General features: G+C 39.4%; 1 protein-coding gene across 3 annotated transcripts in view; it reads left to right on the top strand.

The window, feature by feature from the left end:
- The window catches only part of LOC130170562 (arf-GAP with coiled-coil, ANK repeat and PH domain-containing protein 2-like), a 51,470-nt gene that overhangs the window by 9,186 nt on the left and 15,124 nt on the right, over nt 1–27,160 (top strand). For 2 of the 3 annotated variants that reach the window (XM_056377994.1, XM_056377996.1), the window contains exons 2-10: nt 5,222–5,279; nt 7,782–7,901; nt 8,711–8,764; nt 11,374–11,432; nt 12,675–12,858; nt 16,173–16,217; nt 16,299–16,394; nt 20,875–20,949; nt 22,447–22,458. In XM_056377994.1, coding sequence (XP_056233969.1) covers nt 5,222–5,279; nt 7,782–7,901; nt 8,711–8,764; nt 11,374–11,432; nt 12,675–12,858; nt 16,173–16,217; nt 16,299–16,394; nt 20,875–20,949; nt 22,447–22,458 — 703 coding nt within the window. The remainder of the gene's footprint in view (nt 1–5,221; nt 5,280–7,781; nt 7,902–8,710; nt 8,765–11,373; nt 11,433–12,674; nt 12,859–16,172; nt 16,218–16,298; nt 16,395–20,874; nt 20,950–22,446; nt 22,459–27,160) is intronic. The other variant, XM_056377995.1, reaches the window with a different exon arrangement.

Below are 27,160 nucleotides of genomic sequence, written 5' to 3'. Positions count from 1 at the left end.
AACGTTGTTTGTGTAAACCATGTGATTTCCATTTTTATATGAGCTCCATTGTGCAATGACTAAAGGACCTTGTAGTGTAAATACTGAAGCAAGAGCAAACAAAGAGTTTGACCTGCAGAATCCCAACAAGCTCACTTAGTAGTTGAACTTTTTAATCAAGAATGAAGATAAATAGAGAGCAGATAGGCCACATATTATGAATAGAATCAAACCATGTATGAACAACCTTATGTGACATTGCCATGGCTGTAGTCCTGAGTAACTCAGGGGGTAGAGTGTGGGCCCAAAGTGCACAGGCTTAAGGGCTTTATTTCCACAAGTGCCACTGCTTCCAGAAACACATGCACATATGGGAGTTCAGTTAACAGCGTTCACATAATAAGGGTTGCTATCCTTATTCTTTCAAATTCTAGGTGATTCATGATCTAACAACTTTCGCTGAAGTGTTTACATGTCAAAATAGATTAAAAGAAATATAAGAATTGTGACACCAGATGGGAAGTATGTATAGAACTATGAATTCTGTGTAATGTCACAACCCTGCCAAAATCCTTGGGCCCCATTTGGGAACCATCCATAAAACCAGCTGGGTACAGGCCAGTTATGGAAAGAGTGTGGCTTCAGCAGCAGTATATCAGTTGAATCACTAGGTTGAGTACTGCCGGTGTTTCTCTGTAGTTCCCTCTAATTGTCTTCTGATTGCAATGTATTTTTGTCCTGTATGAGTGCCATGTTTTCATCACCTCATTTCTTCCTGTGAAAAAGTGCGCGTGTGTGTGTTAAGTCTGTTTCTCTCATTCTCCCCCTCTTTCTTCTTCTGCTCATTATCTAGACTCAGGCAGGCTGGACATGCTCCAAGGTCAGAGCTGTGAGGCGATGGCCCAGATTTTCATTTTGCCAGGGCCCCTCCTTTTCTTATCCTCTGTCAGCACTTTCACAAGTTCACTCTGCAGACTCAAATTTCGAGAATAGAAGGAAGTAGTCATGTTATTGTGGTTGCTTGAACAGCGTGAGAGTGACTGGCTGACTGAAAGGATTGAGTTAGGTTTCCGAGGCTTCTACACCGTTATCTTTCCAGGGAAAGATGTCTGAATGTGCCTGACCTTTTCCCAGCCACCCCGTGTTTTATTCACTCATTTAAGCACATTTTATATCTGAGAGCAGCAACCACAGCAGGTGTTCTGCTATTTGCCCCAGAGCAGCTACATTGAAGCAGGTTGGGTCAGGTGCTTTTATCAAGGACAGGGTGACAGGTATTTTTGATTGAAAGAAAAATACCTCCAAATTACCAAATGTCATTGAAATCAAGTGGGCATGCCTCATAGTTTTTTTTATTATCAGTTAAAGTGTGTTCCTTGTTTTAAGATCCTACAGATTTGCTTACAGTATGTATTTCAAATAATAAGATGATTATTCATAGAAGAATTAGCATTCCCCATGCTTCAATTGCTCAGAAGCAATGATCAGAGAGCTTTTCTTTAGATGGGTTCTGTGCATATATGATATCAGTGTAATTACCTTTACCCCTTATGTTTTTTTTTCTCATGATCACACCCAAATCTTCAAGGGAAGAGTAATCGAGCACATGCTGCTACATGAAGGCTTCAGCCCTTCCTCCTGGTTGCTGGTAATGTTTGTCAGCTAGTGATTTTGGTTTGTACTCACAACTCTTGTAGTCACTGTGTACCACCAAAATGCCCGGTGTATAAATATAGAAAAATACAAGAACAGAAATCCAAATGCTCTTGAAGCCAGACACTAGAGCCTTTCAGCAGAGCAGTCATCAAAGAAATGGACTTTGCCTGTAGCAACTGACAAAGGCAAACAGGGCTTGAAAAATACTCTTTAGCTTTTGACCAGGGTTAATGTCTGTGTGAGAGAACCAAGCTCTTAATTGCTTTTGACCCCGTTTCTGCCCTCCTCGTCTACTTAAGGCTTTAGTTCATTCTGCTTTGTTTGGGTTGCTTACAAAATCTCATAAAAACGAACAGTACAAGGGCTCAGCTGTTCCAATGTTGCAAGCCTTCATCTTAGACCGGGAATTTTTGAATTATAAAATACAGAACATAAACCAAATCAATTAAGTTGATGTCAGTTCATTAAAGTTTAGGTTGGTATGTATTAGCAGAAGCTCACAAAATTAGTCAAGTTTCTTTTGCTATACAATACATCCTTCAGGCAGGTTTGACACTAAGAGGCTGGCACTTAACATATTTGGCTGAATTAGGCCCATGTTAGTTTCTGCACGCTCAACAGTGTGGTTTTGGCATCCACATAATTCAACTTGCTGATTTATGGAGTTGATGTCCGTGCATGCTTTTGTAATCCATTAGACTTAGTTGCAACACCAGGTTATATCCTCCTTCTGGTAGTATAACCTGCAACTAACCATGGTGAGAATTAACTAGCCAGCTAGTTTTGAGCTCAGGTTCAGCTGTGGAGCACTTTGGTGACGTAGTCATGGGCTTGAGAAGGGCATATTCTTCGCAGCCTTCTGTTGCTTGAGATTGCAGAGTGCAGTTCCTAAGCCTAGAGGACCTATAGTACCTTTTACTCAATTAAATTGCTTGTTTTCTGTTGCAGGAGAGAATTTAAAGGCTTAAAGGTTGCATTTAGGTCAGCGTTGTATCTTGCTGATGAAGCACAACTGTAAAATCTTATGTAACTAGGACAAATGCAATGAATGTGTAGATTTTACAGTAGAAGCAAGCTGCCCCCATTCACAAGGAACGTGTTCATAAACACACAGAATTATTTAGGTATGTTTACCGTAGGTGGAGTAAGAACAGAACAGAGATCAAATTTTATGACTAAGTGTTCAGCCTTGTACATTTTGTTAAAGGAATGTGAGTGACCTCAAAATATTATTTCTGTTAAAATTATAAAATAATTGTTGAATCGTCTCAATTTAAATTTCTATTTAATTGAGAGGGACATAAGTCTTTAGTTAGAACATCTAGCTATGGTCTATAAATCTGTGCAGTTTATCTTATATATGCGGTAAAAGATTTCTCTACATGTTTATGTGAATTCCTCATCCCAACATCCCTTATTGTAAACACACGACTAACTCAATCAGCCTCTTGTTTTTCCCTGACAGTGACCAGATGTTGGCAGCTGTCAGTGTGATACCATACGGAAGAACAAACAGCTGGAGGGGGTTTGGGGACTGCCATCCACTGCTACTGCGGGGTGTCTTTCTTAATCCCTTTGCTTTATGCTGACACATGACGCACTATGTCACACTCACAGTGCTGCTGTAGCTTGTCAGTTTTCCCTTGAATGGAAAAAATGACATGTATGTTCAAGCTTTAGTTTAACAAGCCTAATATACTGATAATTAGTTTTACCCAAAACAAATGGGAAGGGATAGAGAGTAGATCTACCCCTCTTCCAGTGCTCCTATTGTGTAAACTTTTCCCAGATTATTAGTGCTGAACTGTTTTAAATGTGGAACAAAAACATCTGAAAGTCGCAAATGAGCTGAATGACATAAGCACTACTTTTTCTCTGCTCTTGTATCATCAGTCATTTTTTATAATGTGCAAGTCCAACAAACATTTTCTTTCCTGGCTTCGTTGTCCATTATTAATCTCCACATGGTGCCTGTTGCTGCGGTTAACGATGCTTTTCACAAATAGGACATGACCAGTGGGGCTCAACAATTAATCGAAAATGTATCAAAATCTCAGTATGGCAAAGTGCAATAACCACATCACAGGATCTGCAATTTTTTGATAACGGTAAAATGTGTCACAACATACCATTAAATATGAAGCATTGTGTTGCTACTGAGATGCCCTGGCCTGCAGATCAGTTTCTCCACAATAAAGGGAACATGTTTGTTTGTTACAGACAGCAGCAAAAATCACATCATCATTTTTATATTCAGTAAAAATGGAAGTGATAATGAAATTCAAAATGCAAAAGCTTTTTTTTTTGCATATCGTTCAACCCTAATGATCAGTCCTAACACTGCGCTGCATCAGCTCAGACTTTATTGGCTCATTCCTGTGTCCAGTGGGAGTGTAGAACACAAGGTGTTGTGGTGGTTAAGTGCATAGGCGAGTTTTATCTTTTCTGCTCATACGTCTTTGTACAGTGCAAAATGAAGAAATGACTCCATATAACATTAGTGGTGGTGCATTTGTCTTTGCTCCCTCTTAAGTTTACAGTATTTTCATCAGCTACTTATCTACCTTTCCTAGATTGGAAAGGTAGGCTACAATAACATGTTAAACGGTCTAATTTATCACATAGATGAGTAGAGATTAGTTTACCAAGCCTGTGCCTCTTCCTCCTCGGTCGTGGCACTGTGAAGCTCGATGATCCTGTGGAGAACCGAGCTGTGCTTTGTCACATTTTTAAGGGCACAGTGCCAGACCTGACTCCAGCCCTGTGGCATTACCCAAAATGGCAGCTCTCAGTTTGGCTGCCTCTAATGGAGTGTGTGTTGCGTGGGCTTGTGTCAGTACTTCACAAGTACATATTAACATGTATTACAGTTGTAGTTTTCAGAGGCTATAATTGTACAATATGGGCATGTTGGTGAAGCTGAATTGTTATGTTTAACTTTAAGTACCTCCTGTATTTAAAAATGGTAAAGATGTTCATAAAAGATGCTATACGCAGGCAAATATCTTTCTCATTATCATGGAGCGTGATCAAAAATATCTTGTTTGACTAGAATAGCTTCTTGCAAAGTTCAGGAAAGAGCTAAAAAAAAAAAATGGGTTCGTCCTTGGCCCATGCCCCGTCCCTCCACCAAATTTGATGCAAACCGGTTCAGCAATTTTTCTGTATTCCTGCTGACAAACAAACAAACCGAGATAATCAAGTAATAATCAAGATTAATGTCAGTAATAATTGTGCTACTCTTATGATATGCAGTATATGCATGTGCTGTTTATTGCTTCCCTTGAAGGTCAGAATTGAGGAAGTGTGATATAGAAAAAGCAGATGTATTTAGTTTTATTTAAAACATTCTTATCTGATTAGTCTGTATGTGGTGGACATGGGACCGCGGGCGAATGGAAAAATGGTAATAATGTAGCATGTATGGTAAATCATATTGGCACAGAGTACGTTCTTTACATAATGATTCCCCTGCAGTGTGTCTTTTATCCCTGTAGCATATGAAGGCCTCTCAGTGTCAGAGAGGTTGATAGTATTGAGTCATGGTTACACTTGATTTCATTTGGGTTTTTTTCTGTCCCCACAGAGCCACCATAGAGGAAGTGGAGGGGGATGTGTGTGAGTTGGAATCCAAGCTCGACAAAGTGAGTACCACCCTTGAAAAACATCGGTTAATTGTTCATTTGTTCTACTGTGTGAACTGGCAGCTACAAAGGCTATCCTGTGAGTGGAAAGTTGCCGGTTTGTCCACGGCTTTGTCCCTATTATATCCCCCAGCAGATTGCCTTGAATAAGACTTGAATATAGACAGTGTGCATCTGGCTCACACTTTGATGAAATAGGTGGGTGTGTCTGTGTTTAAAAATATATGAAAAAACAACCGGTACACTGTAGTATGTGGTGTAATTGGACAATTTACCTCTGTAATCCCTAAAAACCATGACTCACTACAGTGTTTCACATGTACCAGTGATTATGAAATTGGAGCAGATCACATATCTATCCGTTGCCAACACAGTGGGAAATGAATATAAACTGCCAGCCAAAAGCAGGTTTACCCGTGTCTGTTTAATTGACACTATGAGCATTTTTTTCTAGAAAGCCTGTAATCATTTTTAACAATTTGTTGATCAAAATCATAAATATAGTGACTGTTGTAATCTGTTCTGATCATGACCACATGTTATGTGTTTTTTGGTCAAAACTATAATGGAAAAACAAGTTTGGACAGATTCTCCTACTCTGTTTATCACTGTTTTCTGTATCTTAGTGTGATTTGCTGAATATGAGCACTAGAGTGTGTTTTTGGCTTCTTTTTGTTATGCTTGACGTAACGCTAACTTTCACACGGGAACCCCTGTTTTTTATTGCCAATAGATGTTTGCCTTTTGGGGTTATTTCCTGTAGCTGGTTGATATTACATTCCCACTCGTAGCGCACTGCATCACAGATCAACTCACTCACCCTGCTCAAATCAACTAGATCAAAGTAATACACCAACCAAAGAATCTAGTGATAATCAATAATAGTAGTACTCTGCTGTGTTGGCAAACAAAGTCCTCCTAACAATGGATCCCCGCATTGCTGAGAGTAAGTTCACTAGCTGAGGATGAGGCCTTGGGATCTGAGTTCATACTTACAGTCTTACAGAGTCCCACCCTCTGGAGAAGAAGGATCTGCTGCAGAGAGGGTGTGTTTGTGTGATACAGTATATGTGTTGATGGGTGGAGTCCAGAGACAAAACCGGAGTTCAACTTTCTTTCTTTGAGCTTCCTACCTTCCACTTATGTTCACACAAAGCCATGTTGAATCAAAAGTAAACACACGTTTAACTGTGCCATTGTAAACTCTGCTTTTAAAAAGACTCTTTTCCTAAGATGGTGTGTAAACGTACTGGGGACTGTAACAATGGCTGGCTGGTGTGTTATGGCTGAAGATATTCTTACAGGTCAGATGTGATTGAACTGTGGTTCAGTTTTTTTTTTTAATAAAAGCATCCCTTGCCCAGTATACATGGTTACTTTTATTTAGATTTTCTGAACCACATTTTATTGCGAAATTATCTACTAATCAAACAAGTAAAATGACAGAAATATCAACAACCTTATGTTTAAATATTAATCTATAAATAAAGTATTGATCCTGTCAAAGCCAAAAAATGTATAAAAATTGTGTTGCCGCATATTATACTAACAAGCAAATGAATGTGGTGTACCAACAGCAGAATGTGTGTGATGACAAATGTGGCAGGAGCAAAAAAAAAAATCTGTTATGCAAATGAGATCGCAAATTATGATGGTGTGTGCGGGTGTTGTGTGTTGAAAGGGTATTCAATAAAGAGTCACCATCCATCTTGTCTTGTAAGACCTGCTCATTTATAATAATTGTTTACATTACAGACAAGTACCTGAAGGGTCACTTAAAGTTACTTTTTACCTTTTAAACCTTTGCTACTAAGACATTTACATGTTTTGATGATGAAACACATTTTTTGAAACATAAAAAATCACTATTATATAAACAGTATTATTTAGATTATTACTCATTGTTTGAGTTTAATTACCTTTCTGATTCAAATAGATTTACTTGAGTTTTGCTGCAAAACACCCAATGTCATATGTTTCAACAAACTTTCCTGAAGGAGAAACAAGCACTTTGTGTTTTTTTTGTTTTTATTTATTGAGTGCTGATCACTTACTTATCAGTTCAGGAGATTGCTTAGAATGAGCATGTGTAGTTGAGTTATTTAGCTGCTTCGGCTGCAGAGGCAGATTGAGGTTGTGTCATCTCCTGTGTGGGAGTGGATGGAGCACGGCCAGAGTTTGTTGTGAGTTTACGTAACCTGGAATTATCTTTGGCCCCAATGAGTCAGAAGGGAAAGAAGTGCCTGTTGTTAATTACCAAGAAACTGGCTTAGCTTGTTGTTTTTCAGTGTTATTCTTATACACTGCAGATCCACCAACGACTATGAGTCCAGCACACTTAAAATATTTTTTAATAAGAATGAATATCCTGAAGAAATTAGCCAGCACTGTTACAAGTTTCTCTTCATTCAAGTGTTCATCTACACTTCTGTTTATAACTGCATTCCTGCATTTCTCTCATATTCCCCCTTTAAGTATTTCTCTCTTTCTCTTTCTTTCTAGTTGGTGAAATTGTGTATTGGGATGATTGATGCTGGAAAAGCCTACAATGCAGCCAATAAGCAGTTTGTTAACGGGATCCGGGAGCTAGCCCAGCAGTCCACCAGAGATGAAGTCATCGAGGTAAATAGAAAAACATTCTGGCTTGATCTCAAACATTGAGAGTCACCAACGTTAACACTATTGCAGTGTGGGTTTTCTTATTTTTTTATGTGTGTGATGGAGGGTCTCTTGAAATTTTATAAAGTAATGAAATATTGAATATAATTTTAAGTTATTAAACAATAGTGAAATAAAAAAACATTTTAAAAACGAGTTTGAATCGGTATAGTGTAACATCATAACTTGCTTCTTCCTTGTTCCCATTTGTGAAGAGGCCTGTACTTCCTCTCTGTTAACATGCACTACCTTGTTTTCTCTCTTGAGTAATGTGTTTTCATCCTTGATGACATTACCAGATTAAATCTAGATTTACAAAAAATGAGGCTTCCTAAAATCCTGTACTGTCCACTGGGTTTTGCCGAGGTCAGATGTTTTGTTTTCTCACATGAATTTTGCATGGCAAGGCAAGCACTTCCTCTCTGGTCTTTGTGTACTTAGTTCACTGCCTCTCCCTAGGGTTAGAACTTCAGCCACTACATGTATTTGGAGAGAGTGACTTAGCCAAAAGAATTCTTTCCCAAGTACTAGTGTGTCTCCAAAAAGACCTTGGTTTGTGCATAGACATACCTGTCTGACAGAAGAGTTTGTGTCTGTGGTGTAGCATTTGGCAGAAATTTGCATTTCATCCCATTCATTATTTGTGCAGCCTTGGTACAGGCCTACTTTTTATTGTTTGCCCTGTGCAGTTATTTCTGTTTTATTGTTATATTCTTATCCGTCATGGGTTCATGAGTTTATCCTTCATGGCTGCCCTTCTTTTCTCTCCACAGTCTAGTCTCACAAAGTTTGCTGAGAGCCTTCAGGAGATGATCAACTATCACACGGTATGTTATCACTGCCATGTGAAACCGGATGTATCATTACTCTTTTTTTCCCTTTGACAGCCGGGCGATGACAACACTCAGCTGGGCTGACAGTCTGGGACAGCTCTTTAGCTGTCAGTTTTATTTACTGCTGGGAAGGACAGAAGTAGACCACTACAAGGAGAAAATTGGTCTTTGAATGGAGGGCCACTGGTTTGAGGAAGGGAAGCAGAAAGTGTCCAAGAACCACTTTACAAAGGATTAGCATACATTTAACCTTCAGCTGCTTTCATGGGTGAAATAGGGTTTTACTTAAAATGTGTCTGTCTGCACATCATTCATTGCAATCCATAAAAAGAAAGCCCTTTGGGTCAGATGCAAAAAACCCCCCCAAAAATAAAAAATAATTTCTTTAACCACGACTTTAATGTCAACATAGCTTTGGGATTGTTTTACTCACTTACAAAAGTTACTTCGCCTAGCATGTAAAGTCAATGGTATAGAGATAGTTTCCTGTCTCATAAAATCTATTCCCTGCCTCCAATTTTCTCAATGTTTATCTGTTGAACTAAATCATGCGTTCCCAAAGTAAACATGGTCATGGTTAAGTTTTTATGATGTGGTTGTCATCCTCGAGACAGCTGAAATACAAGAAGAAAGCATTCTAGGCTTCAGTCAGAGAAATATAGGTATTCTGTTGGCCTACAGGTTTTATTGTGTGGTCTTCCAATGCATGTAATTTCCAGCCACAAGACCTTGGACAATGAACTAACATGACACCTTATCCCTTGTTCTATCCTCTCGTCTCCTAACAAACTCTCAGAGGAGCCCAGTAGGGCAGATCTGATTATGTGACTGTCCTTTCCCAGAATCCCCTTGTTAGTCTCCTCAGTCAGTCTCTGGTAGGAATGACACTGACATTTCAAAATGGAGACACAACTTTCGTTTGTTTGTCCTCTCATTAAGACACCCTTGAGCACAGAGGAGGCACAGGGTGAGCTGGAGGCTCTTGCTCCACACTGAAAGTTCTTCTCTTCATCTCCCTTGTCATGTCTTGTTTTTATTAGCTCTGCATAACATGTTCAGAGTGAGTTTCCAGCCAGCGTCACACTGTCTGTGACATGTTTGTTGGAATAAACAGTTAAAGCTGGGGGTACTGCAACGGGGAGTTGAACCTTTGTGTTCTTTGAGGTTGTGTATGTGAACGTAACTCTTGCTCGACCCAGATATAATTTGTTTCAACTTTAAAAACTTGGTTGTTAACAATTAACAGTCAACCAGTGATTTAAGAGGCTTTATTCAAGCAAGATATGCAGTAAGTAATAACATTCATGAAGCCATGGTGCCATTAAAGTGTCCCCAAATGCACCACACAAGATACCTATTAATGGCACATTTACCTTAGATAGAATTAATTGTTATTAATTACACCCATACTTTACCTGCTGTGACATGTAAAAAAAGACCTGTTCTGTACATCACTAATCATTGCTATTAATGCTTAAGTGCTTCAAGAAAAAATAGTTTAGAGACACTTTTATTTAGGTGCATCTCTTTTATTAATTGATTAGTAGATTGACAGAAGATTAATCAGCTACTATTTTGATAATCGATTAAGTTATTTTTTTGAAGGATATGTAAAATATTATAGTTATAGCTTCATAAATTGGAAGATTTGTTTTACTTTATAGTAAACTGAATACCTTTTGGGGTTTGGACTTTGGAAATACAATAAAGCAATATGATGAAAAATGTCCCCTTGGACTCAATTTTCTGATGTCTCATGTCTTATAGACCAAGTTATTGATTACAGAGAGGTTGGTTGAATTTGGGTTCTATAGACGGTCTTAGGTTGTACCTTTCAACCAGACTGTAAAGTTGCCAGGTTAAAGCGTAGTTGTTGAGAATTTATTGTACTGTATGTCCTCTTAACTATTATCCTAAAGGAGCTGCACAGTGGGCAGTCTATACTGAGTCTTTCTTCACAAAGTCCTCCTATCAGCTTGCTCGACTAGTTCCCTAAAAGCCTCCAAGCGCCACAGTGCTTTCGACTGTGACTCAAGAACAGAAACTGTGGTCACGTCAGCTGACTGTCAGATAGGTTTTTGCCACTCAGCGTTCTTTCAGCACATGACCCACTCAAATACAGTGCTCAATCTGTTTGCCACTGGTAGCTTCTCCCAGCCTCACTGCTCTTATTGTCTTATCTGGCCATGAAATCGCACTGAAGCCTTATTTAGACAGGAGCATTTGTCGGGCCATTTGCCTGGGAGCTAATTTTTAAGGAAGAATGCAGGTTAATGAGAGTATGGCTCACAACCAAGAGTAAACGAATCACGTCATTTCTTGTGTTTATGTCTTTATGAGGGGAGTTTACAAAGTCAGCTTGTTTGCGTAAATTTAGCTGCTTAATTGCAGCCTGTGATGTTAACAAAAACCTAAACAGGGTTGTTGAATGCTGACTCGCTAGAGATTGTGTGGTCTGGAAAGTGAACACATGTATCAGTATTTTGTTGCTTTCTTAGAGAAGTGCCTTAAGATGTTTAATGCTTGAATTATTCAAATAACTGGAGAAAAGCTTTATCTCAAAACAGAAGGGGGTATTTACACTTTTCTGTCTTTCTCTGCAGATATTATTCGATCAGGCCCAGAGATCAATCAAGACCCAGCTTCAAACATTTGTCAAAGAGTGAGTATTAATTGAATAAGATGATAAAGCTGGTTATTCTTCTTAGAACCCAGAGCTTTTGAAGAATGACGAATGAAAAATTTGTGTCATCTGTGAGAACAGCAGCACATGTAACATTTAGGGATTTAACTCATGCCTTTAGATCAACTTAAGATGAAGAACACTGGACACATTTGAGGTGGACATGACATAACATACCTGCACTTAAATCCATGTTAGCTGAATTATGCAACAGCTGTGGAACAGAGAAAGCCCTCTCCTGAAATTATGAATGTGAAGAAAAAGCTTGAGTAGTAGGATGTCTCATCTGATGTGGAGAGGATCTGCTCCTGGCATGTAATTATATCACATAAAGGCAATCACATAATATATAATAAAGAAAATAATATGAATATGTATGATGATATTTTCAGATCTACTGTAGACCTCATTTCACCTTCTAAAACAGCACTGAGTTCCAGACTGCTTGTATAAGAGCAGGAAGCAGCGGAGGCTTCTGGTTTATTTCATTATAAGGATTAGCAGTTTTTGCCCATGGCACAGCGTGGCTAGACACCCACATCAGCAGCATCCATACTTCCCTCACAATTATTCACTACCTTGCAGCACTCAGCTGTGACTTAATCACACTTAGGCAAAACACAGCAAAGAATTAATGTGGAACACGTTATAGCTTGAGGACTCATATTTTGTCCTCCTCCTCAAAATTACACACAGCAGCTCTGCATTCACAAAAGCCGAGTCAAGTAGTTTCATCAAATAAGTTTGTTTGTTTTAACCTTCTTGGATTTCCACCTCACCCGAGATTTGTGAGATCACCTTTGATCTTGGTTGTGTTGCTTCACATCCAGAGATAACTTAGCTCCGTTTAACATTTGACCTTTCCCCTTTACAAGATGGTGGAAAACAAAAGGAAGTGTCCTATTTGACATTGGTCGTAGCTTGTGAAAACTTATAAAAGTTTATCCCTAAACTATGTACAAATTCCATTGTACCACATTTTTGGCATTATTCTAGAGTAGTTCCACCCAACTCAGCCAACAGGATTAGCAGAAGTAGTACTGAAAGAAACTGTTACTCAACAAACTTCATTTATTAAAACCTTTATTCTCATGTCCTACTGAATAATTAAATATCTTGAATACTGTTAACTGATTTTCCTTAAACAGTCCCGATTTACATTCCCACACAATTAAAAATGTTATTGTATAATACTAATACAGCGCTTTTATTCTTTGCCAGTGACCTACGTAAGTTCAAAGAAGCCAAGAAGCAATTTGATAAAGTGAGCGAGGAGAAGGAAGCAGCACTGATCAAGAATGCCCAGGCACCCCGCAACAAGCAGCACGAGGTGGAGGAGGCCACCAACATCCTCACTGCCACACGCAAGTGCTTCCGACACATCGTCCTCGACTACGTCTTACAGGTAGGGCAAGACTTAGTAATGATTGAAAAGGCAGACATGATCTGTTTGGTTTGAACTAATGTTACCGCAAGAGCCTTGTTTGTGAGCTTGCCTGCTAGTGCTGGCAGTTTGGGACAGCAGACTTTGAATTATCACTCTCCTCGCGCTTGCTCATTTTACTTTTTGGATGTGTGTGTTTTTTTCTTCCCTTGTTTTTGCCCTACAGATGTCAGCTACATAATTTTATTGCTGTGGCCTAATAGGTTGTTTAAATTGTAGGGGACAGGCTGTTGCACAGAATCAGTGCCCTTGCTACAAATTTCAAGTAGCAGTTGAAAGTTACTCTTTCCTTATAGGAAAGTGGCGTCCATGCTCTTCTGCAGTACATGCAGTCATTATGGCATTCCTTTAATGTGGTGCCTCATTTTAGTCCACACCTTCCTTAAATATATATATATACCTTCCACCTTATAGAAGGTAGAAGTGGTTTTTGATCTTTGCTGACATGCAGCTTTTAACATAGAGGCTTTAAAAAACCTGAGCTACACTCCGTCATGTTCGATATTTCTCTCTGCACTCCAGCCAACATGGATTTGGATATGGAACTTAATATGCTGAGTCAGGTTAAACATGCTGATGTGGCACAGACAAGAATGAACCACAGCTGTGTTTGATTCTGTTATTTGCAAAGTGAAAAGGCCCACGCTCATCCACTTGTCATGTTCCACCTCACCACGTCAGGGTGGATTTAGCTCAAAAACACGGCAGCAGTAGCTTCAACGAGACACAGGCAGCATCTGATTTAGAAGTAAAAGTAGGTAGAAGTGGTTTTCGATTTTTGCTTGAAAAAGTAACAATTACATGATGGTACTTGGTAACATACTACATTTTTATACACTTGTGTGGATAGATTGGTGAACAGACACATTAATACTTTATATAAATGGATTTATAACTAAAGCTTTTAAGAAGTTATTCATCATTTTCACATAAGAATTCATATTTTTAGGTGAGGTCATTGGAGAAAGAGCAGCAGAGGAAGAAAGCAAGAGGAGGAAGTACATAAGAGAATAAATGAGAAGTTTTTTTATTCACTATAAAAAAAGCCAGGATTTACCATTTCACTAATGTGATACTGTAACATATTTGCTTGCAAAATAGTTGCCTTTTTAGAGGTTGAACAATCTGTGCAGGGAGAAATGACTTTCAGGTGAAAAGTCAAATATGTCCAAATAGCATATGTCCTTTTGCACAATATGTTTTTCCTTCTTGTACTTCAACCATTTTTCTGTCAAAGCTGCACAAATGTCAGATGACTGTACCCTGACGTTTCGCTGTGAAAAGCGCTCATGTATCATTAAATACATCAGCTGAGCCCTTGGTCACTCCTCTTGGCCACAGTAGTGGTTTTCTTATCTTATAAGGCAGCTGCCAACCCTGTTATTGAATCTCCCTCCAAAGAACAGACAATGCTGTTCGCTCCAAAATTAGATGGTGAAAAAAAACCAAAAGCGGGTTTCAAAATAGGCCTGGCTGTGTGCTCCAGTATCCCACTACATAATCATTGTCTCATAAAAATGAAGCCTAATTAGTTGAGTATTTATCTTGCCTGTTTATGCTTGTAGGAAATCTATAAGCCTAGCAGCTAGCACAACTGATTCAAATGGGTCTCCTTTTAAGTTTCACATTTGGATTGTGCTGTCAGCACTTTTAAAATGCAGCTAGCCTCTGCAGCTGTGCTTGCAGGAAATATTTGAGACCGATTTTAGCTTCTTTTTCTTTTTCTTTTTTTTCTTTTTAGATTGTTTTTGTGGCATTTTTGCTTAATTATACAGTGCACAGCTTACAGTGACATGCAAGATGGTAGAGGGAGAGGAAAATATATGAGAGGGGTTTCAAGCCAGACTTGCATTCATGACTTCTTAAGATTGGAGCATCTCCCTTTTACCCTGCTGTGCTATGTAGAGCTCATAGAATGCTCATTTTTGAAATTTTCGGTGACTATTATCAAACAAGAAAAAATAGATGCAAAATGTAATGAGATGAAGAAATAATTCAGCCATTTGACTTCACCCTTACCCCTGACTTACAAAAAGTGCCTAAAATAGAAACACACATAGCACTGAAAAGCAGAAGCACACTTGATAAATGGGTGTTGTTAATCTACAAAACTTAACAAACCCGAAAACTCTAGAATAATTTAAACCTAAATTTTGCCCAAATGTTGTGTCTTCACAGTCCTACAAGTATGGAATTACTTCAAATTAACAACCACCTACCAACCAAATGCTTATAAATTTTGCCTGCAGCTGTTGTGTTTGTTGACACTGTATTGCACTTTGCAAGTTAAACAGTCATCGTTTAGAGGTGCTGCTCCAGTCGAAACTACTAATTGACTGTAATCAAGGGAAGGAGGCGGCTTGTAAAAGTTGTGATGCATCAGCCACTATGGCTAGGAGATGGAAAAGTAAGCTTCCTTTCCCTGAGTGGGAGTTACAGCTGTATATAAACACAACTGTGGTTAGTGTTGCTAGGGAAAAGGGCCTTACAACCTACAGCTAAAAAAATTATCGCTGGCCACAACAAGGACCAATAGACCAATGTTAATCCATAAAATAATCCCTAAGAAGCTTTTCATAGTAGCCATACGCATCCACCACGGCCCAGTCAGTGAGTCTGCTACTGTTATTAGTTCCTGTCTGTCAGAAATGAAGTTAGGCATATCTTATCACTACTCTGCAACATTAACCTAAGATAACCTCCCAGGACAGATGAGCAGCACCATGGTAATAAGCTCTGGAGGAGAAGAAGAGTGTGTCTCACACACACACACACACACACACACACACACACACACACACACGCACACACACACACACACAAACAGGCAGAGAGGGGGAGGCAGTGAATGCAGCAGGAGATTGTAGATGATAGGTGAGAAGGGCTACAGCAGCATCTGTGGGTTAAACATGAGACGTATGGCTCCCCCTGGTGCCAGATTTAAGGAGTACTGTCCCGCACTGCCTGTGGTGATGGTCTCATTCAATTTCAGTACAACTCATTTCAAGCTTGTCTGCTTTCTTTCATTTGCTTTTTTCTTAAGATGTTCCTTTTTTTGTTTCATCTCTCAGTGTCTCACCTCATTCCCCCTTTTCTTCTCTTCACTTTCCCTCCATGCATTTGTCTCTCATATGTGATATTGTCACTGGGGATTTTATTTTTTTCTGTAAATCTGTGCTTTATATTATTTTCTTATCAACATGCAGAATATGATCCAGCAGCATCAAAGAAACCTCTTCCCCTCTTCTCACTGTTTGTGTTTTTGTTCATTGCAGATCAATGTGCTACAATCCAAGAGAAGATCAGAAATTCTGAAATCGGTACGTGTACTTCTTTAATACATTAAACGATCTGTGCATCCTTCCTTTTGGCTCTTTGAGTAATTGCTGTCTTCTCTACAGATGCTGTCTTTCATGTATGCCCACTTGACGTTCTTTCACCAAGGATATGACCTCTTCAGTGAACTACAACCTCTTATGAAACAGCTTGGAGGACAGGTACGGGCTACAGCATAAATACATGCACACACATTTTAATGAGTGATGATGTAAAGGTTACAGTTTTCTTCTTTGTTATTCCTTAGTCAACACAAATCACTCATGACATAATGTGATTGTGTTATGATATTATGTTATAACATTATCTTCAAATATGGTAAAAGTGATTTAGTTACATTACTGTTGTTGTATTACAAGATATTGTCAAGATATTATAAAAAATTGTCAGCTGGGAAAGTAATTCAGATGGCTGTAAATTCATGTGTCACTTCCTTCTTTTAATTTTAATACTTCTTGTAAAAATATACACTACACTGGTCCTGGACAGGATTTACATTGTTGTCAGAACATACAGTATAAACTCATGCAACATAAGTAAACATGAAGCTATTTTTAGTGGAGCAGCAGAATAACTGTTAGCTAAGTTTACATACTAGTGCACTGTCATAGGTGAACACTTATTATTATGTAGGCAAGGACAATATTGTTTCATTACTTAAACACTTCTGTGTGAGTGTGTACTGCTTTCTTTTCATCAACTGATGTTTCAGTTCTGTGTGTGTCTGTGTGCAACCTCTGATAAACAGAGCCTTCCCTCTGAGCCAGAGGATGGGCCGAATGTGACTTTAAGATGATTATCAGACAAGGAGCTGCTGTTACAGTGAGAGGGAATGAGGAAGAGAGCAGCCCAAAAGGCTGGAAAAGGTTTTTCCTACTGTCAGACTCACAGGTTTGACAGTCAGCTGAGCGAACACGGCAAAGAAACCCGAGAGTGATACTGAAGGTTGTGGAATATAAACTAGTGGCTCTGATGCTGGAGCAGTAAAAGAGCTGAATGAGAAGGCGGCATTTCTCAAGAGTGGGTGCAAGACCAAGGAAGGAAGGAGTCCAGCCACACAGTCAGGAGTCAAGGAGGAGCTGAGTGCAGCTTGTAAACATGTTTTTCTGATGTTTGGACCAACAAAAAAATGACAAAAAGGAACTAAACAGTGCTTTTTTATTTGACAAAGAGTAAAAAAGACAATTTTGGAAGCCAGATTTGAAGATTCCAGACAGCGGTCCTCCAAATTGGATTTGAGAAAAGAGTGTGGTTTCTAACCCTCATGCTCTGAAGTTGGACCCATCTGATGTTGGTACTATCAAGAAGTTGACAGAAAGAACCAAAGAGTAGCGGGAACAGAGAAGGGGGAGGACAGACCCACTTCAAAAGCACATTTTAGGAAGGAATAAGAGGCAGAATGTAATCTTATCAAAGCAAAAAGTGATTGAAACAGAATGGAAAGGCATGGACTGTAAAGCTTGTGACTTCAACACTCAAAAGACTGAAGAAAAGAAAAGCAAGGATTGTGTGAGAAAAAAGGGAGATAAGTGAAAAAGACCCTAAAGAGGGAGGGAAAGAGAGATAGAGGGTTGGTTTCAAACTGAGAACAACTTGAGTATAACTGTGCTGTGTGGATTGTAAGCCTGTCGCACTGAATTTGGAGCAGTACAAGACTGAAAGGAAAGGAAGATTAGACGCTGAGCTGTGGGAAGCAGCGACAAGAAGATTGTGGATTATTTCTTTTCTCTTCCCCATCATGAAGCTGAAGAAGGTGGAGAGGCTGTGCAGGGAGGTGTGGAGGAGCTGTCAACAGGTCTGATAATATGATTTGGTGCCTGTAACGAATGAGAAAATGATCAAGGGTGGGAATACAAACCAACAACAGTTTGCTAGTATATACTCTCCAGAACCAGGTCAGGAAAAGTGGCACTCCAAAAAAAAAAAAAAAAATGTGATGATCTTTCACAGTCAATAAGCTGACAAATAATTTTTTTTTTTTAGAAGACAGAGCACCCGGCTGAATGTCAGTGCAGAGAAATGCACTTATTTCCTCTTATGAAAATACTGCACATGTTGGTTTTCATCAGTTCTATACTTTGGGGGTGGTGAGAGGAAAAGATAGAAGTGGGCGGTAGATGAACAGAGCTTGTTTCCTACCCTGTCCTGGAGTCAAAAAGATGTGCAGTATGGAGCATACGGGTGTCAAGCGGTCTTGCACAATAATCTCAACAGTGCGGTTGCTTTTGCTTGTGAACAGAAGACAGAAAATTGAAATTGCCCAGCAACCTCTAGAAACATTGATGATGAAAGGAATAGTGGTCACACAAAAACAGGAAGATATTATACTCCTCCGGAGGTTAAAACCAGACTTTTACAATACTGTGGCTGTGGTTGTTTGAGAATGAGTTACTGAACTGGTATGTAGCTGGAGCTGATACAGAAAGTTACAGCAGGACTGATGACAAGTCAATTAAACAAAGAAATATTATAATCTGTTTTATTTACCCACAATCAGCCAAAACTAAGATTACTGAAGTTCCATTTTGAATATACTTGCATGACAACGTCATGATTCATGTGAAATATGCTATTTTTTCCATCCTTGCTGTTGGAAACAGCTGGACTGCTTTTAAATATAAGATATTCTGCTGAATGCATCTTTCCATGACACAGAGCCTCAGGGTTGAACACATGTGCTGAATGAATATGTGCATTCAGAGGGATGGTTTCTTTAATATCTTTTCCATGAATCATGCAGCTTGTCATCGTAGTTACATGTCATGACAGATCTGAGTGAAAGGCTTCAGTGTGGTTCTGTGGTTTGTAGGTGACAAACAGAGACCGAATGAACCGTTTGAGACGATTGTCTCCGCTGATGAAATCAGCGGGGGCTACACATAGATAAGATGTTGAAGTTAAGTTGAGTCACTGTCACAAAATATGCAGAGAGCTACACACAAACACAAACCTGCCTTTACAGATACAGATAGAGGCGGATGGATGACATGGACTGGACTGGACTAGTTGTTATGGTGCGACAGGGAAAAACATTTCCCATCTGATGTTATCAGACTGCCGCTTTGCCGTCCACCCATTTCCTCTGTAAATAAAACAAAGGATCCAGCTCCCTCCAGTGCTGTCCTCTCTAAATATATCAAATAGTAGCGTTTTTATGTTCATATGTATTTTGTGAAAGAAAGCTCTGTGACTCTTTTGTTAATAAGCAGACTGTTATTTTGCTAAAAATACTGGCTGATGAAAGCTACAGTACAAAACATTTTACCACATCAGAGAGGAAGTCAAATCTTGGTTCCGCCTTCCTCCGTATCATTTTGTACAGTGGCTTCTCTGTTACCCATTAATATGAAATTGCCCCCTAGCTTGGAAGTTGTGGTCACTGGTGCCTGTCAAATCTGTACTGAACATGCAAAACACTCATGTTCAATGTTCAATATGCCTTTACTGTCACATTTCTCTTTTCTGTACTGATTTATTTTTCTTTCTTTCATTTTTATTGTTAAATTCTTTGTATATGTACTCACTCAGCAGAGCCATGCGTCAAATGTTTATGGCCAAGCAACTGATACCGAGTATGCCAGTTTTAAATAAATCAGGGATTTTAAGGCACATACTGCTTACACAGGGTCACAAAGAGAATGATAATGATTTTAGCTTTATGTTGCCATAGGTTGGTTCAGTGACAACTATTATTAGTTTCTTGACAAACCTGTTACCAAGCTACATTGCTTTCTTTATATTAGAAATGTAGTGAAAAGAAACCAGTGGATCATTAGTGATTTGTAGGTCGGTAGTAAGAAGAATCAATGCCTGGTGGATAAATCACTTCTCCGAAGTTTGGCACTTAACAGGAGACTGAAACTTTGAACTCTACTCACCCTTATTCACGTGTAATTCTATAACCCCCTCCTCAATCATTGACCTATAATTTGATACTGATCCTTTTGTGTTTTGGGCTTGAGACGTGCTGATTTAGGTCACATTGCGGCAACAGACAAAAGGCACACAGTAGAATTTCACTGCTGTAAGGCAAACTGGCACATTTTTGGCATCACCATATGACCTCCGGCACTTCATTGAAGTTCCTTTTTTTTTTTTTTTTTTTTTTAATTTGTTGCTCTCCCTATGCTCAAAAGATTCTTTGTTTTTCCTCTCTGCACGCAATGGTTACTCCCACAGACGAGGAGAATCAATCACCCCCCCATCCAATTTCACACATGATGAAGCCTCTGTAGCACAGTCCATTTTGTTTAGAGGAGAGAGTGTGTCTTGTCTCGGTGTGGCTTGTGGAAAAGTTGTTTATTTGCTGGAATCATTTTTGCTCTCAAGATTGGAACAGGAAATAAAGAAGCATCAGTGTGCACACACACATACATAAACCTTTCAAATTCAGTCGAAAGAAAAACCTTTGATTTAAAAGATAGATAGATAGATAGATAGATAGATAGATAACCACGCTTGTCTTCTGTAATTGTATGGTGAGATAAATAAATTAAAAAAAAAATAAAAAAGAATCCAACAAGTTGTACATGTTTTGTCTTGAATAAAAACTTAAACGTATGACAATGCTGTTTCTGAATGAAATGTATGTGACCAGGTGGTTTGGTAAGCTTGACTAATCAGTCGTTCTGTCTCTTGCAGTTGGACCAGCTGGTGGTAGATGCTGCCAAAGAGAAAAGAGACATGGAACAGAAACACTCCACCATCCAGCAAAAGGTGCACAGACACACACACACACTCACACAATATGGCCCCATCTTCTCTTGGTTTCTTGTTGAACACATAAATCACAATATAACATGATCAGGTGGGTGATTGTGAATGGAAAATAATGAACGCTCACTTTGTTGTCCTTGCTCCTGTCCAGCAGAAAAACACACAAACATAAATACTTAACTCAGTGTGTGATCAACATGGCAAAGCTACACTGAGCCTGGGCTTCTCGTGTGTGTATGTAGTAACTTTATGGCTGTTGGAGCCTCTTGCTTTTGGTCACAAAGCCTTTCTTATTGCACTTATGCCTCCTGCCATTAAAAGTAAATCTACAGCACTCTGCTGGGATCTTACAGGACTTTTACCCCACAGCCAGGTGCTCTTATCCCCCTGATCACAACCTCCTGCACCGCCACCACTGCTCCTCTGCCCTGAACTCCCTCTGAATGCTAAAATGCTCCATGCTCAAGTTCTCAATTTGTTAGCATGTTAAAATTCAATTATTTCCAATTGAAACAATATTGCAAATAATTTGCCCTAGGGGACATTTATATATTAAACGACTGATTTCAGCCATTTACTTTGTTATTTAAGTGAATGGAGGTAGTACTCCGTCCTCAGGTGTAAGGTAATCCTTATGGATGATCTCAGCCACACGCCCATGCATTATTGACGGCTGACGGTAACCCATTTCCAAACAAACAAGATTGCGTTTCAGCATGCTGCCTTCTCTGTCCAGCACCTCTGCCAACCATAATATCCCCACTGAGTCACACTTTTTAGTAAATTGTCTTCCATGTGGGCACACCAGAAGTTTTGTCAAGAAATTACAAACAGGCAATAGAAGAAATGTGTTTTTTGCCCCATACAGTTTTAATTTCACAAATATGTCCTAGGTATATATGAGCCGTTTTGTCATAAGCTTCTATTAATTTTGGACACTGATCTTTTGGGAGCTTCATGAACCCTCCCTAGTATAAAAATTAAGCAGGATTGTTATGTTACAAGATGTAGTGGTGGTAAATTGCCCTTAGCTTAACATCATTAACTCCAGACAACATCTGCCAGTCCTTTACCCAGCTGTTGTCTGCTAGGTTTCTGTTAATTTGTCTGCCTTTCCAGTGATATTCGTTTCAGTCTCTAACTGTGTGCAAGTAGTTCTTCTTCTGACGTCTTTCTTTTTATGTACCTTCTGTCGTTTCCTTTTTTTTTTTTTTTCCCCATCTCCTCCCCCTATATATTTTGTGTGTCCTGTCCTCTATCTCTCTCTTCCCTCTTGCTCGGTCATTGATGGTACGTGTGCCAGCTTCCGCTTGTCCTTGAGCACCTATCCTCCACCACCCCTCCCTCAATTTACTTTGATGCTATTTTTATGTTGTCTTGCTCCCACTGCTCTCTCTTGTCTAGCTGTTTGTACACAGACATTCCTAACCAATTGTGTCTTCTTTTCTTCTACTTCTGCCCTTTTTGTCTCCTCTCTTCTTCTATTGCTCACTTCAGGCTGCTTTGCAGGTAAGCTGTGCTACTCTTCCTTTTTCTTCCCTCACTGTTGATCCTGTGACATGTCTGCATGGTTGGATAGATACTGTACTCTTTGCTTTCTGCTCAGACTCCACTTCTGCAGCTCTCATCTTTTGTATGAAGACGAGTGAGCTGGTTCATCATAAATTAAACTGGAAATATGCAATGATAAGATGCCATTTTAGGGATTTTTATTTGTCACGTGTCCTTGTGTTGCTTAAGTCAACCTCAGTTTGATTAATTGAATTAAGTCTGTCTCTTTTGATACCATAATGCCATATTGCACATGGCTTTCCACACTGAACTCATGTTGCTTGTTTTATGCTCAGTTGGGTTCAGCTGTTCACACATGCCAAAACAACTGAAATGTTTTTGGTAGTGACCTTTATCACATTTCTTTTTAGTATCTTGCAAAGGTTTCGAGGTGAATAAAGTGAAACATGCCTGTAGTTATCAGTACAAGTGCAATGGAAAAGCAATATATGGTATATATCCTGTGCTTTACAGCACAAAGCTAATGTATTACTTATCCCATAATTCTCAAGTGCTGCAGGTTGCAAAGTGCACAAATGTTATTCAATGTGATATTTGGCCCGCAGTATTCCCCAAGGCAACTTTGACATCTATGGCCTTACGGGTTCTTCAATCCATCATGCTGATTTTCCACTTGCAATAGAACCTACACTGCTATTTTAATCAACTATATTTAGTATAAACTGATCTAATGATCTGTATCAGCCTCAGGGATTAGGGTAATGTGCAACATAACACACTTCTACACGTCTCTGAAGCCTCCTCTTGCCTTTGTAGTTTTGTCGGTGACGCAGGTTGTTTACTTGTGGGGCTGTCCCCATTACTTACTGGTGTTGTGAAACTCCACTCGGTAGAGAGTGTTTTCTGTTATACTTCAGTCTGAGCCAGAATGTGAGTTCTGGGAGTTAGAAGTCGTGTAAAGGAACTGATTAATTGTTGTTATTGATTCAGTGACCATATCAGCCCCGCATCATTTTATTATGTGTCATTATAGGTCATTATGTGTTGTATGCCATTGGACACTAAAACCTTTACTAAAACCTCCATTTTATTTGTGCTTGCACACAAACCCTTCCACAGTCATTGTATTGATGAAACCTCCTATCCTCACGGGAGTTGAAGAGGGTCCTGAGGTTGTGTTTAGTATGCTTCCTGCCTGCCTGTGTGCATTATTCAGCAGCAGCACTGTGACCATGGAGCATGACAGAGTCACAGTGTTGCTATGGGAGAGAGTGATGGGCTGCTGACTTAAAGATTTTTCTGTCTTATCTCATAAAGAAATAAAAGGCAAGTCATTGGAGTTGAAACAGCTGTGGTCTTATTGTTTTTCTGTGAGAAAAAGCCCTTAACAGCCATACATACTAAAAGGCTGAAAATTACAGACATTCAGTGTGGTTAAATGATTGGTTACTTCAGTAACACACATACGATGGAGATAAAAGAGGGAAGGGAAAAGCTGAGTGTTAAACTGAGGTCAGTATAAATGTTTGATGCCTGAGCTCCTCTGCACAGTATACTTAATTATTCTAACCCAACAGTCACACCACAACACACACACACACACACACACACACACACACACACACACACACACACACACACACACACGACCTTCACTTAGAGCATGAGGCCTTAGGAGGAGGAGCAGCCGAACCTGTGACGAAAGTTTTGATAGACACACACGGAGCCACAGTAGAGGAGGAGGTGAGAGACAAGTCACGCTGCTTATAGTGGTACTGTCATTGAGATGCTACACAGGTCGACTTTGAGATAGAAAAGATTCATCAGCCTCACAGGGAAACATTCGCGCACACACACACAACTTGGCACACACTCCATAAAAATGAAGATTTTCAGCCGTTTCCACTATGTGTGGTATCTGGTGAGTGCAACTAAGAGGCACTGAGCAAGAATGTTTGTATGTCAATGCATGCGACAGTGTCTCTGTGCCCATTGCTATTTATAGTAATAGTCTGTGTTTATGTTTGTGCTTCTTTAGTGTGAGTACATCTCTTTTGTGTGCTTGATTTTTTTATTTTGGCATATCTGTGATATGTGAAATTCCTTTGTGTTAGCGTAAGGAAATACATATTTATTTTCTGTGTGTCGTTCTCTTGCTTTGTGTGACGTTTTAGGAGGTGACTGAGCTCGACTCTTTGCCAGACTGCCGCAACTTTTGTGCTTGGAGGTCGACCTCCGTACGTAGAGTCATCGCATCGATTTCCATCTGACTTCCGTTTTGTAGCCCTACCTGTCCCTGTCTTTCATCTCCTCTCCTCTCCTCTCCTTTCCATTCCTTTCCTGCTCATGCTCAGAGACTGCATTGCAGTGTTTGTGTTTATGTTTGCATCTGTATCTGTAGAGTGCATAAGTCTTGATGTGTCTTGATTATGCAGCATGCATTTTGATGCCTCAACGTTGGTGCCAGTGTCCACTACAGTGAACTCAGGTTGCTGGTTTGATGTTAGTGAGTGGTTTGTTGCTGTGCAGTTGACTTTCCCGTTTTGGCTGTTTGGATAATAAATGAACGTATCTCTGTTGTCAGACGAAAACCTTGTGTCTCTAAAATGTTTCAGGAACTAAGAACAGCAGCCTTGCTTGTAGCTTGACCACTACCTGATTTTAAATATATGAAACAGAGTTGAAAATGATTTCCCAGGCCTAAGTGGTCACAGAAATTTCTCAAGCCATAGTTGAAACAAAAGAACCAGGGTGGTTTTCACATGACAGCATCACTTTGTCTTTCATTCTTTGGCCGTAGGGATTGTGGGTCATAAAATGTTTGCATTTGTGTTTGTACATGTGTGAGTGAACGCACACATGGATCAAAGAGGTCAGTGTTACTGTCATGATTTCCCTGGCCCTAGATGAATCTGAAGGCTGTTATTTTTCTACACATTGCAGTAATTTTGTCCAACCTTTAGGAAAAGGTCATCTGTTGAATTCCTGAAATGGAATCTTTCCATCATCTTTCTGTTCAGAAGCTTAATACACAAACATTTTGTTCGCCTTGTGCACCCAAAATAACCTCCCCTGTCCCAGTGTATGTCATGCAGGAAAATGTTATTTGTGTGTGTGTGTGTGTGTGTGTGTGTGAGTGAGTGTGCATCCATCTGATTACACCATGGCATCATAGGAAAGAGGGGTTTAACTTGTTAAGCTTTCGCTCAGGCTACATTTACACCAGCAATGAGTGGGAACATGCATGCACAAATGGTCACTGTGCCGTCATCTGTCATGCACTATCAATGAATTGATCAAACTCTATTTATATAGCCCCTTTCCTACAGGTTCATGTAATTCAGAGTACTTTACAGATGACTGACATGCTGATAAGACAGAACAAGTGTCACGGTAAAAACTATTTGAAAACAATTTATCAAATGCCAAAAAGAAAGATTTAAGAAATATAAAATAATAGATAAATATAAAGTATAGAATTAGACCCATTAGAGTCCTGATATTTCCACTCTATGTGCATGTTTAGCATGGCTGCTTTCCAGGAAGTAAACAGGAGACAGGAGTCACTGCCTGCGGAATGACTGAGGTCATTTCCACTCAGCACTCTCAGTTATCAATGTTGATCTGTTTGACTTACTGAATTTGCTACACTGGGGTTTGTCTGTAATAAGAATTTATTTATTTGTAGTATTTTCAGTGTTTTGGTCACAACTTAAAAGTTATTGCATTTTTGCAAGTCATTTGAATCCATCAGCCATTTGCTTCCTGTTGATTTTGCCATAGAATTACTGAAGTTCCTCTTAAACTTATACTTAAGAACTGACAAACAGATGGTCACTACGTATCAGTGATGTGAAGTGGCAGGCAGAGGAGTGTTTAACTTTCACTGTATAAATGCTGCTCTAAAGGTTTGTTTTGTTTTCGTTTAATTCTTGAGGTGAACATTTTTGATCAGAGCACTAACTCTCATCGGCTTCATGAGGGTCAAGATGAATCAGTCCAGCCTGAGTCAGAAACATAGTTTGGATTCTTTTAGAAGATGATTCTCCAGCTCGATACAGTAACAGACTTAGATATTTAGTTGTAATTGGTTGTGGAGACGATGACACTGTAACTTGACTCCACAAGGACAAACACACACACACACGAGCATCATGGTATTCAGTGTCACTTGAAACTGAGAAAGCTGGGAGGGTGTTAGGAAAGTGTGGCAGCAGCTCAGGTAGTTAAAGATAGACTGGCTATAGGGACAGGCCCATGACAACACAGCAGATTGAGTTACAGCAGAGTCAGTGAGAGAAAGGATGCATGAAAGCTCAGCTTGGCAGCTTTTACTCTTTGGAGGACAATAACTAATTCACTAATCTAGCTGAATACCTGCAGGAATATTTAATGTAGAATCTTCATTTAAAGATTGTTTGTTTTTGTCCAGGTGTAGCAGTAATGGGGAGGGAATTAGACATTTACTTAGTTTATTTGATTGTTTTTTTTTTTTTTTTTTTTTGGTTTGTTGTTTTGTACACAAACAAAAACAATGTTGTATATACTGTACTTGTTGCTGGTGATGTATTATCTGGTCATTCCTGGCCTTTGTTATGTTCCCTTACATTTGGATCTTCACTTCAGAGACAGACGGGTGGACAAACTAAAACGTTTCAAGCCTTGAGGCAAATCTTGAAGAAGTTGGGTGCAACTCCAC

This window comes from Seriola aureovittata, chromosome 6, assembly GCF_021018895.1.
Source record: "Seriola aureovittata isolate HTS-2021-v1 ecotype China chromosome 6, ASM2101889v1, whole genome shotgun sequence".
In the NCBI taxonomy this organism is placed as follows: domain Eukaryota; kingdom Metazoa; phylum Chordata; class Actinopteri; order Carangiformes; family Carangidae; genus Seriola; species Seriola aureovittata.
Note: the sequence above shows the minus strand (reverse complement) of the source record. Positions and strands in the feature narration are given on the sequence as shown.